The sequence below is a fragment of the Accipiter gentilis genome, chromosome 27 (genome assembly GCF_929443795.1).
Source record: "Accipiter gentilis chromosome 27, bAccGen1.1, whole genome shotgun sequence".
In the NCBI taxonomy this organism is placed as follows: Eukaryota; Metazoa; Chordata; class Aves; order Accipitriformes; family Accipitridae; genus Astur; species Astur gentilis.
This window is the reverse complement of record NC_064906.1, coordinates 7,379,000-7,391,719: the sequence shown is the minus strand read 5'-3', so window position 1 is coordinate 7,391,719 and position 12,720 is coordinate 7,379,000. Positions and strand designations below refer to the sequence as shown.

General features: G+C 37.5%; 1 protein-coding gene across 5 annotated transcripts in view; it reads left to right on the top strand.

The window, feature by feature from the left end:
• Positions 1-12,720, top strand: part of RTTN (rotatin) — a 90,029-nt gene that overhangs the window by 32,119 nt on the left and 45,190 nt on the right. For all 5 annotated transcript variants that reach the window (XM_049830285.1, XM_049830288.1, XM_049830284.1 and 2 more), the window contains 7 exons: positions 3,019-3,136; positions 3,418-3,514; positions 4,318-4,386; positions 4,696-4,884; positions 6,616-6,855; positions 9,812-9,956; positions 11,670-11,824. In XM_049830285.1, the coding sequence (XP_049686242.1) occupies positions 3,019-3,136; positions 3,418-3,514; positions 4,318-4,386; positions 4,696-4,884; positions 6,616-6,855; positions 9,812-9,956; positions 11,670-11,824 (1,013 nt within the window). The remainder of the gene's footprint in view (positions 1-3,018; positions 3,137-3,417; positions 3,515-4,317; positions 4,387-4,695; positions 4,885-6,615; positions 6,856-9,811; positions 9,957-11,669; positions 11,825-12,720) is intronic.

Below are 12,720 nucleotides of genomic sequence, written 5' to 3'. Positions count from 1 at the left end.
TTTATATCATAGTCTCTAAACTTAAGTCCTGAAGCAAATTATAATTTAAAAATGTAGATTCCCACTTACAATAACATCTCATGTCAGATTGAGGTTCAGGTATAAGTAATTTTCTGACCAATAGAAGATCAGCTCACCAGGGAGGGTCTTAGTAGATAAGATCACATTTAGAGTTGAGTGTATATTTGTTGTAGATGACTAAGCTTTCCATTTTTTTAATATTCTGATCTGATGCTTGAATTTTTCTGAAATTCATTATTTGAAATCATCTTATATAAGCTTATTTAGGCTAAGTTCCTCAGCATCACTTCACTGGATAAACTTCTTCATATTTCTGAGTTTGCTTGCATAGTATTGTTATAGTAGTCCAACAGTCCAAATCCTGAGTTATTTTAAGAAACCATGAGAATTTTTATATAGTCATGACTTCTTTCCCCAAAAATGTACAAGAGAAAAGAACTGCTTGATACTTGGTGGTATTACTCTTATTTGTCAGACTAATGAAAATGACATTCTTTGGTAATGGTATTTTTTTTTTTTTTTTCCCAGATTATCAGTATCTAAGATTATTTTATCCCTGCAGCATTAAGGAATGCCTAGTCCAGTTCATGATAGCTTGAATATGAATACTTTTGTAAACCACTGTCAGACCCAGACTGGACAGACCAGGGAGTCTGTGTTTAGTTCGAAATTCCCTTGGGCTAGATTAAGGTGAAACAACACCAAACGATCAGTTAAAAGATTTTATTTATGACAGAAGCAAACTGAACTGGGGAGTGGTAGTAGGTGGCAGGGTTTCTCACAACAGGAATTGGCATAAGACTACTTCTGTAAACTGTGTAACCCAGGGTAACCATATACATCAATTCAGGGAATAAGGCAAGCCCTCCTGTTGAGTCCCGAGGTTCAGAGCAGACCCCCTTGCTTTCTAGATTCTTCCTCAGAGAAGGGCCCAGGAGCAGCTGGATGCACTCTTAGTCCCAGACTTGGTCAACGGTTTTATGTTTTAAAGGGATCAGGTGTAGTGATTGTGGAAAAAGAAAAAGAAAGAGAGAAGAAGACAGAGAAAAAGGAAGAGAGAAAGATTTCGCTGGTCCTGGGTCCACTGTTGGTTCAGTCAGCCGAGGGGTCCAGTCCTGGTGGGCTTGTGCGCCTGGGGCTTCAGTTGGTGTCCTTTTATCATCCTTGCCCCTCCTTTGGGCAGGGCACCTGAACTCATCAGGCTAACGAGCAGTTTATGAGTCTTTGGGCTTGGGGGTCCTTTGTGGAGTAACTTCTTCCCTGCAGACGTGGCCATTGTTTGATCTTTGTATCAGAACAGGGACCTGTGCACCCTCCAGCACGCCCTCCCCCTCCTGTTGCTGATGTCTGAGCTGATGGGCTTTTCACCTGTGGTTCCTTGCTGTGCAGGGTTTGTCTTTAAGCAGAACTTGTCCCACCACAATGTTTGAGACATTAACTCTTCCAGTCTCTCACAGCCATTGAAAACCAGTTGGAGAAATTGAAATATTGGGTTCTTCAGGTTGTTTTTTTTTTTACTGTGTTTTTTTTTTTCTTAAATGTCAGGTTTTCACTATCTTACCTTTTCGTAGAGATACAGAGTAATGCAACTATTGTTTTGTTTTGGATAGAGAGTAGATATTAGTATAGTTACTTAATAATACAAAAGTACAAGCATGGGAGATGCATTGCTTTAAGCAGAATCTTTGTAAACAGGTAAGGGTCTAGGATAAATTTTAAACCAATGGTTTTAGCCCTTTATAAACTCCAATTTAATCCAGGACAGGCACAGGCAACAGCTCTCTAGGGGCTGTGACACCTTTCTTTTTCATATATAGCTTGTGGAATGTAGGACCTCTATACTAAACAGGATGTTAAAACTTTACATGATGAAAGTTGCAGAGTAATTTAGAGGAGAAATCTAAAATTGCACATGTTGAACAATGAATGGTTTATCTAAAGTCAGCACGAGAGCCTAAGCTGACAGCTGTGTATGAAATTTCACTTCTTCAAGTGCTAGCATTCAGAAATTTGTTTGTCAGCTCTGTGTTGATAGAAGTTTTGGACCCCAAAAGCTCTGTTCTGTAAAATAACCGTAAAAAGATTCCTCTGAAAAATAACTAAGCAGTCTTATTCCTGTCTCTTGAGCACAAGCAGTAGAGGTCCCATCCTTAGCTCCCTCAAGCTTTGACAGTTCAGACTACTTCCCCAAAATCCTAAAATCAATAGAAAAGAAAAACAAACAAAAAACCAAATAAAAAAACCCTTACATGTTCTTAGAAAAGTGGCTACCAAGAAAAGGATAAAGTAGTAGACAGAAAAAGCACCATTTAAATAAGTCTTTATATATAGCTGTGCAAAAGACTTTCCATACTAAATAAGCAGGGCTTTTGTTTATTCGATATTAAACTAAACTGTATTTGGTGATGCAGTTTACAAAAAATTTTAAGGCAGAACTTCAGACAAGCCATGTAATGAAAGACATACTGCCTTCTCATTCTTAGGAGCAGTGTCTTTGGTCATATTTTTGGCCATTCACTGATACTTTAACTTTTAGCAAACTGCTTTCCCTTTAGGTTTCCTGATCTGAAAGGTTTGGACCCAGACAATGAATGTGACACAATAAGCTATTTGCATTTAAAAAAAAAAAAAAAGAAAAAGAAAAAAGAATAAACTTATATGGTTGTAAATATTTGGGTTTTTTTTAAAACCTTCAGCTGGCATATGCTTCTTAAAAGTAGATACTTTTGAAAGCAAATGTTATAATTGTGTTATGATGCCGGAGACCAATAAAATGATCATCAGTTACTAATAAAATAAAACCAGAAGTGTGTAAATATTTTCTAATCAAAATGCACTTATCTTCTGGATGAAATGTGCTTGTCTAAGAAAGTTCTAGGTTTCTCCACTATAAATGACAGAATGTATTGCTTTGTAGCATGCCAGTTTGAATTAAGCATCTCCTAATAGATTATCCTAATTGTTATCTGTATTTAATTTTTTTCTCTCTTCCTGCAGCTTATGGAATCCATAGTGCTACCATGTCTAACACTCTTACGCAAACTTGTGTATGCTGACCCAGTTGTTCGTCTGTCCCTAGCACAGCAGTCGTCTTTACTGCTTTTGCTATTCAGAGGTAAAGATTCTATTTTGACTGTAATACATGTGGGGAAGGAAAATGTGTAAAATATGGTTAGACATTTAACCAAAAGCCTTCTTAAGAACCTTGGATCACTTCAGAGTCTCTAATATTTAAAGATAAATCATTGTGTGCTGGCGTTACCCATGTTGTGCCATCTGTTGAAGATGTTGGCAAAATGACTGTGGAAATCAGTTGTTTTTAATGAGTGACCTTCTATGTATTATTAAATGTCAATGTTTTCCTAACACATTATTAAATATCTTTATTTTATTCAGTTTCCCTGATATTCCAAAATGATCGTGCTGTTTTAACTGAAACTACAGTGTTGCTTTGTCTTCTGTTGTTTGATGAAGTAGCAAGGACAGAAACATGGTATGAAAAAACAGTTTTATATGGCATATTGTCTAGTCAAATTTAAGGATTTAATGAAAATAAGTTTATATATATATCCAAACAAATTATGGCCCAAACTTTTATATATCCAAAATTGCATATTTGTAGGCCAAACAAATTGTTTCAGTACTTGGGTTGCATGCTGTATCAGTCTACATGGCATATTTTTGCAGTTTAAATACTTTGTACCTCAGTGTTAATTTTAAGTTTACTTTCATTTTCAAAAAACCCTGATTGGTCTGTAATCCTTCTTTCCCATAAGTGGGAACTACACAAATCAAATAGCTAGCTGTAGGCAAGCTTTTTTAAACTTAATTAGAATTCTCCTATTGACTTTGGCTTTTACGTGTAGCAATTTTCCTTAAACCATCAGACCTTAGCTTATGATATTTTATTATTTGAAATTTGCATATACTTCAGAAAAAATATGCTTTTAGAATTCACACACATGAAATATACTGAAAAGAACTATAATGCATATTTTTTCTCTAATGGAAAAAAGGAAACAAGCATGTGCTTTGGTATGTTATCTTTAATTTCATTTTTATATGCAGTATATCTTCAACAAGTATTCTGTATGTGTGTGATTAAGAATTATCTTAATATTCCATAATCATGAAGAAACATTGTTTATTCATACAAGTTATTCATCAATGGGCTACTAAAGAGCTATCTGGAGGAAAAAATACAGCTATATCTGAATAATAAAAAAATAAGTGTCTCATTAGTAGAAAATCTAAGCTTAAAATAGACAGTAACAGCTATAACTTAATCTTTTGCAGGGCTGATGGCATAACCGGTAATGATACTGGCCTACCTGCCTTCAGTTTACCTGTTGCTGTTGTTAGAAGGTATGTGTGGGTGTTTTTTTTTTTTGTTTTTTTAACAGTTAACTCTGCTGCTTTCCATTTGCTGTCCTTTCTGAAGTATGGAGGTGGGAGAATGAAGGGAAACCTTTGATCTAAAACCCAAAGTTGCCTGCATTTTAAGCATGGAGGTATTTTCAAAGTCTTGTTCTCTGAAAAAGATATTCAAAAACTTTATTTGCAAATTTAAAATCTTGCTCTAGTAGAGCATTTAATTAAAAAACAAAACAAACCCAACCCAACCCCCAAACCAAAACAAACCACAACTTTTAAATTTTTTTGTTTTTTTTTTAGGTATCATCTCCCAGTCAGGATCACTGCTCATCATGTAGTTAGCCCTAATACTGTTGTGGTGCCATTGTCTTCCGAGTGCTTGACTATGAAACCTGTGTCAGATATGCTTAAGATGGCTTGGAATCTGTCATGGTACAATGGGATTGAAAACTTATTGCAACTGATAAATTACGAGAAGGAAGCAGAAACGTGAGCCATTTTATCTTGATTTTAAATCCCAATATATTTCAATTAAATTTGTGTTCCATCAAGTTTAAACAGGTTTTCAACTTCAAACAGCAGCTCAAGTTGTTACTGCTTTGAGAATGCTGTCCTTTTATTTTAAACTTAAAGGATCACAGCCCAAAAGGCTGTAGATATATCGTCACAGCTAATGTTTTACCTAAATTGCATTTATACATGAAGTCTAGAGCTTGATCCAACTTTTATTAGTGGTCAGAATAATTTCAAACAATTTTAAGGGCTCTGTGGCTGTTTTTCTTTGTAGTCTTTTTTTTTTTATTAGGGAGCTGCCTTTTTTTCCCCTTTATAGTTGCATGATTTAATTTTTCTCTTTTCTTGGAGATTTAAATTTAAAATAATTTTTTTTTTTTAATGGTAATACTAAGAATTATGGTAGATAATGAAGAAAATTCCCTTTACATCCTTTGGTTAGCTCTTGAGTAAGCATAATTTCTCTCTTTGAGACTATTTTGGGTACAGAACTTAATGTCTTAGATTCTTGATTTAGTAGGACTGAAATGCTTGTGTCTACATCTCTGTCCATGTTGATAATTTTTTAGTTTTTGCCTTGTGCCCTTTAAGGGGTCCTACAAGTTTTATTAGTAAATAGTGTGGTTCTGAGCCATTGATTTGATAAATCATTTTAATTTTAAGTTCCCTCAGGCAAAAACAAAGCAATCTCTTAAAAAGAAAATAGGAAAATAGTATAGTCCAAGTGACCAACATTTACAATAGCATGGAAGAAAAGTTCATTACAAACAGGGTGAATAGCACCTTTCAAGTAACTTTGAGAGGTGCATTTTTTCCAAAGAACCCAAACAGTTTGGCATTTAAATGTGGTGGTGTCACGTCCCAATTTCTCAGGATGATGACTCAAGATTGCCAATTCCCAGGTCAGGATTGAAGTGAAACTATGCCAGGGATCCTTTAACTCACAAGCCTCAATTTTATTCGCTCACAACAAGAACTGGCATGCTCACCACCAAAATTGGTATGCTCAGAACAAAAATTGGCATGAAACTATGTCAGTAAATGGTGTAACGTGCCAACCATGCATCACCGAACATATACTACAGGCCTGGCTTATCTGGGAGTCAGTTAAGGGAAGGCAGTAAGGCCAGCCAAGAGCTCCAGTTCTGGTGGGCTTGCGCCCATGGGGCTTCAGTTTGTGTCCTTTTATCATCCCTTCCCCTCCTTTGGGCGGGCACTTGAACTCATTAGGCTAATTAGGTGGTCTTTGGGCTGTGGGCTTGGGGGGGTCATTTGGGGTGTAGCTTCCCCTTCCCTGCAGACATGATCTTTTGCCATCTGTGGTGAGCTGCCCTGTTCAGCACATCAGAACAGCAGCTCAGAACAGGGAGCTGTGCACCCACCAGCACACTCTCCCCCTCCTGGTGCTGATGGGCTTCTTTTCACCTGTGGTTCGTTGCTAGGAAGAGTTCCTTGTTATGCAGAACTTGCCTCACCGCAGTGTTTGAAACATTAACTCCAGTCTCTCACAGGTGGTGGTGTTTGTTATTGTCGGTTTTTGGGTTTTTTTGGAGGTGGAGGGAAGGATCATTGGTTAACAAAAATAAAATTTTAACGCAGTTTATGTTTTGCCTTGTCATTTGACCTGGGAATTGAAGGAGTCAACAGTCACTGAAATAGTTTGTAAAGATACTGGCCGTTAATCATTTTTCTCTTATGCCTTTTCAGATTTTTAGACTCACTAAAACTGTCCTCAGAAGACATTCTTATACTCAAAATAACTCACACAAACTATGGACTGCAGGATTGTCTTAATTCGATCATTCAGGCAGTATCCCACAGGGATGTTAGGGCTGTTCTCACTAGGCTTAGTTTTTACATTCTGAATGACACACTTGCATTGAAATGCAGTTCTGGGTCTTGTGGAACCACTTTGAAGAGCTTTGTTTGGCAAAAAGCAATAAACAGGTAAGTGTATTGACTACAGAAATCCATTAAAGATTATGATGCTTAAATTGTAAATTTACTAATTTTCATATTTTAAATTTATGGAATTGATTGTCCATGCACCTCTGATCTTGATATGTTATGTGTTGTTCCCTGTGTCTGCTGGAAGGACAACGCAGCAGGGCATAAGCAATCCAGCAGATTCCTGGAGACCATCAGTGACAACTTCCTCATCCAGGTGACAGAGGAGCCAACAAGGGGAAGTGCTCTTCTGGACCTCATACAAACAAGCAAGGGCTTGTTAGGATTGTGAAGGTCTATAGCAGCTTTGCTGCAGTGACGGTGAGGTGGTGGAGTTCAGGATCCTGAGAAGAGGGATGAGGGCACAAAGCAAGATCACAGTGCTGGATTTCAGGAGAGGAGACTTTGGCCTCTTCAAAGATCTCATTGTTAGTGTCTCATAGAATCAGGCCCTGGAGGGAAGAGAGGCCCAAGAAAGCTGGTTAATATTCAATGATTGCCACCTCTGAGTTCAAGAGTGGTCCATACTAGGAGGCCTGCATAGGTGAACAAGGAGCTCGTGGCAAAACTCATACACAAAAAGGAAGCCTACAGAGGGTGGAAATAGGAACAAGTAACTTGGGAGTAATATAGAGACACTGCCCAAGCATGCAGAGACGCAGTTAAGAAAGCCAAAATCCCACCTGGAAATGAAACTGGTGAGGACGGCAACAAGAAGGGCTTCTATAAGTACGTAGGTGACAAAGGGAAGGCTATGGAAAATGTGGGCTCGCTGATGAATGGGACAGGGGCCCCAGTGACACAGGACATGGAAAAGGTTGAGGTCCTGAATGCCTGCTTCACCTCAGACTTTACTAGCAAGACCAGCCTTCAGGTATCCCAGGTCCCAGACACCAGGACGAAAGTCTGGAGCAAGAAAGACCTACCATTGGTAGAAAAGGATCAGTTAGGGAACATGTAAGCAAACTGGACATACATAAATCCATGGGCCCTGATGGGATGCACCCACAAGTGTATCTTGACTAATGTAATTTCCTGTCCACTTTGATCAATCAAGGTGATTGGGAGAGGTGCCTGAGAATGGGAGGAAAGCAAATGTCGCTCCTATCTTCAAGAGGGGCAGGAAGGAGGACCCGGGGAACTATAGGCCAGTCAGCCTCACCTCAGTCCCTGGGAAGGTGACAGAGTAGCTAATCCTGGAAACCATTTTCAGGCACATGAACAACAAGAAGATCATTCAGGAGTAATCTGTATGGATTCACCAAGGAGAAGTTGTGTTTGACCAGCCTGCTGATACTCTTCTACAATAAAGTGACTGGCTTGGTAAATGAGCATAGAGCAGTGGATATTGTCTACTTTGACTTCAGGAAGGCTTTTTGACACTGTCTCCCATAAGATCATTGTAGAGAAGCTCATGAGGTATGGGCTGGATGAGCAGACAGCGAGATAGATGGTAAACTGGCTGAATGGCTGGGTCCAGAGGATGACGATCAGTGGTATGAAGTCCAGTTAGAAGGCAGTAACTAGCAGTGTGCCCCAGGGATCAATACTGGATCCAATTCTGTTCAACATCTTCGTTAATGATTGGGACGATGAGGCAGAATGAACCCTCAGGAATTTTGCTTATGTTACAAAACTGGGAGGAGTGGCTGATATGCCAGGGTCGTTCTGCCATCCGTAGGGACCTCAAAAGGCTGGAGAAGTGGGCTAACAGAAACCTCATGAAGTTCAACACGGGGAGGTGCAAAGTCCTGCACCTGGGTAGGAACAACCCCATGCTGAGGTTCACCAAGCTGGAAAGCAGCTTTTCAGAAAACGACTTGGGGATCCTGGTGGACACCAAGCTGAACATAAGCCAGCAATGTGCTTTTGCAGCAAAGAAGGCTAATGGTATCCTGCACTGCATTAGGAGGACTGTTGCCAGCAGGTCTAGGGAGGTGATCCTTCACCTCTACTAAGCACTGGTGAGGCTGCATCTGGAGTGCTGTGTCCAGTTCTGGACTTCCCAGTATGAGACATGGACGTACTAGAGAGTCCAACAAAACACCACAAAAACGATAAAAAGACTGGAGCATCTTTCCTATGAAGAAAGGCTGAGGGATCTGGGACTGGTTAGTCTGTAGAAGAGAGGGCTCAGAGGGGGGATCTTGCCAATGTGTACAAGTACCTGAAGGGAGAGGGTATAAGGAAGATGAAGCCAGGCTCTTTCCAGTGGTGCCCAGTGACAGGACCAGAGGCAATGGGCAGACACTGAGACACAGGAGGTTCCCTCTGAACATCAGAAAACGCTTTTTTACTGTAGGAGTGACTGAGCACTGGCACAGGTTGCCCAGAGAGGTTGTGGCATCTCCATCCTTGGAGATACTCAAAAGCTGCTGGGACGTGGTCCTGAGCAACCAGCTCCAGGTGTCCCTGCATGAGCAGGGTGGTTGGACCAGATGACCTCCAGAGGTGCCTTCCAACCTCAATGATTATGTGATTCTGTAATTTACATACACAAACCCAGCAAAAAGTAAGAACACTGTATTTAAAATAAGGATATTTAAAATGCATAGGTAGGCTATGCAATTATGAATTGCTAGTAATTACCTTTTTTCTTTCCTGTCTGTGAGCCTGTTCAGATTTTTCTACCTTTTATTATATGCAATTTAATGCTTACTACATGTAAATACACTTTTTAATATATATAGCAATTTTATCTTATAATACACAATAAATGTACAATCGTATTCAAGCATAATGATTTTTATGTACAAGTATTTAAAATATTTAATATATATGATACGTATAATAAATATAATTCCGTATTTGCTACATGTAAATATATGTAATATACATATTTACTCTACATAAATTCCACATTTGCAGGTGACTTCAGACCTGTTAGGCCAAGATCTTAAACTCTCCTTTAATGTGCTACAAGTATGAAAGTAAATATTTTTTGTTTGCATTGCAGGTTTCTGCAAGTGCTTCCAGCTTCTGTGGAGGATGAGAAGCTTTTAGTAGTTGTCTTAAGATTTTTAAACAAATTGCTTAGAGACCAGAGATCAAGTTTGGAGTCAGACCATCTAAAGTGGATTTTGAAATCGTTGCTTAAAAATGTAAGAATATACCTAAGAAGTTAGCTGTAGACTGTAAGAAGTTATATAACTGTGAACTGGTTGGCTGTTTTTTTTTCTGGTGAGTTCATTCCTCAAGCAAAATGACTTCTATTAACAAAAGCAAGAAATAGCGGATCTTGTGGTATTAATGTCTGCTACCTTGTGGTCACTGCTACAGTTCTAGTGTTTGGGGAAGTTAACTTCAAGCAAGAATAAACTTCCTTCTCTCCTTTACTTGGTATATGAATTGTTTCTCTAAACTCGGGTATTATGTTTGCCAGAAGGGAACAACATCTACCTGTGTGTGTCTTGCTCTGGTGTAGTTAACTGTGGTAATACGGTTGTATAGAGCCATATAACTATAGTTAGCTATGCATAGCTCTGTGCAGAGCTCTGTATGTACATATAACTAAGGTATGATATGGTTAACTATGTAACTATACATACATATGTGTGTGCATACATATACAGCTGTATAAAGTATGCTTAGCTACATAACTATGTATGTATTATCTATGTAACTTACAGGTTAAAGTTCACACAGGTGTTTTGGAACCTTCTGTTTGGCAAAGATATAAATGAACGTTATCTGTCTTGCATTAAGGGGAAAAACTGAGTTAGGACAGAAGTTTTTGTTTTCAGTGTGTCTGTCGCTTAAGTTTTCATTTTAAATGGTTATAATATATCTAAGTAAAATATTTTTATAAGCATGAGGAAGGTATTATATGAGTGTACAGTTCAGTTGCTGTAGTTAAAATGCATGTATAGTATTGAAAGAATGTAATTTTTTTCAGTTTTCTAGAATCCTGTGCTTTCTATTTGAGATCTGTTCTATCCCATACTGTTCATTTAAGATGTGTAAAATTGGAAAGTATAAAAATAAATAGGAAATGAACATCATAAAGCAGTATAAAACAACTTTTATATTTGTCAAAATATAATAATTCAATCTTAGTGTATAAAAAAAATAGTTAAATGCCAAGGGTAAAAGTGATGGCTGCAGTTTTAGAAGTTTGCAAAGTACTGTTCTTCACAAAGCAAGGGCATACTGCCCAAGTGCAAGATCATTCATGGTCTTACAAAGGTTATCACGTTAAGTACAGTCTACATGCACTTGAATTTTCTGATTTCAAAATACAATCTAACCATTTCAGAAAAAAAAAAAAAGCTAGTAGACTTCAGTTACTTACAGAATTCAGGTGCTTCAATTTATATGGGTAACTGGGAATCCTATAAAATTTTGTAAGTACGGCCTGTTCAATATATTAATATAAAATCTTTCTATCAAATGATTTTAAGTTTTTCAAGCAACTGAGACATACAAAATACAACTTGAACTAATATTTCTACTATGTGTTTTCTGTTTTTTGTGATCTGGTTTTTTTATTGCAAGTTATTGCTGTATATAACTTTGACTTTTCTTTCATGCTTCAAAATACACTTTGTCATGGCTTAATGTCAGGAAATTTTAAAGGCCTTAACAGTAGATTCTTTTATGGCATTTAGTAGATTCAAGATTCAAGTAATTGGTAATTATAGGAATTTTTTACTGTGCTTTTTACAGAAATAATTCTTAGTAAAATAATCATGGAATCTGTGATTTATAATATGCGTGATTTGCAAGCTCTCAACAGAAAAATGGCTTTAGTGTGGGTATTAAAATAAGATTTAAACAATGCATTATGTGACTGTATTTCTATTCTTTTCTTTTAGAAGCCAAAATCCCTTTTGGGCCTGCTGGTGCGACCAGAATCCCAAGTGCAGGATGAAATAGATGAAATACAGACTGCTGTCAGGCAGCAACTGGATAAAGAACTCATTCGTCTTTTTAACACATTGTTATTTTGTTCCATGTCAGTGACTGACAGGTACAGTGTAAATGGACCTGCCAGTGTAGTTCTGATGGGGGATCATAATATCTACTGCTGCTGTATCTCTGTCAGAATTTGGATAGAATTACATCATGACTCAATCATTTTAAACTGTAAAAATGGAATATACTTGAAGTGAAGATCAACATTAGATAGGCCTTTTTCACAGTAAAATTAGGAAATTAACTGGGGAAGTTGGAAGAGCATGTACTAGTGGTCACTTTTTCAGCAAATGATAATTAAACTGCAGAAAGAAGATGGGCTATTTTTTTTTTTCAATGCTGGAAATTCGCACAAGCAAATGATAACTCAGTTGATTTTGTAGCATTTGTTTACAAATATTTATTTTCATTGAACTCCTTTTTGGCCCAATACAGTATATCAGTGCACATTAGTGGTTATTTAGGACAGTTACTTCCAGCATGAAGTTCCAACTTTTTTCTGTCAGTCAAGCAAACACAAAATGAATTTCTATTATTTTTTTTCCTCTGAATTTGTAGTATAACATCTTCTCACACTAAATCTCTCTGTCCAAGTGTATTCGAAGAGATACTAATATTGCAGCTTAAGATAATATTTGTTTTAATTAAGTGCCACAACATAACTGTTTGTAAAGATACTTTCAAAATGTTACTTTCTTCATTCTTCCCACACAGTTATTAATTTTCTAAAAATTTTGCCAGCAGGAAAAGGGAGGATTATAGAAATCCCTGCTAGTTATTTCTCACACTCCTGTATTTTCTATCTACCTGAATTCTAGATTGATAGTATTTTGTGGGAAATATTTTTAAACTTGTCTCTTGAACCACAACAAACATAAGCGTAGCTACTAAGCTTTGAAACTCTCCTTGTTATGTTATCCATCATCTTCAAACTCTTGCTCTTTATTTAAC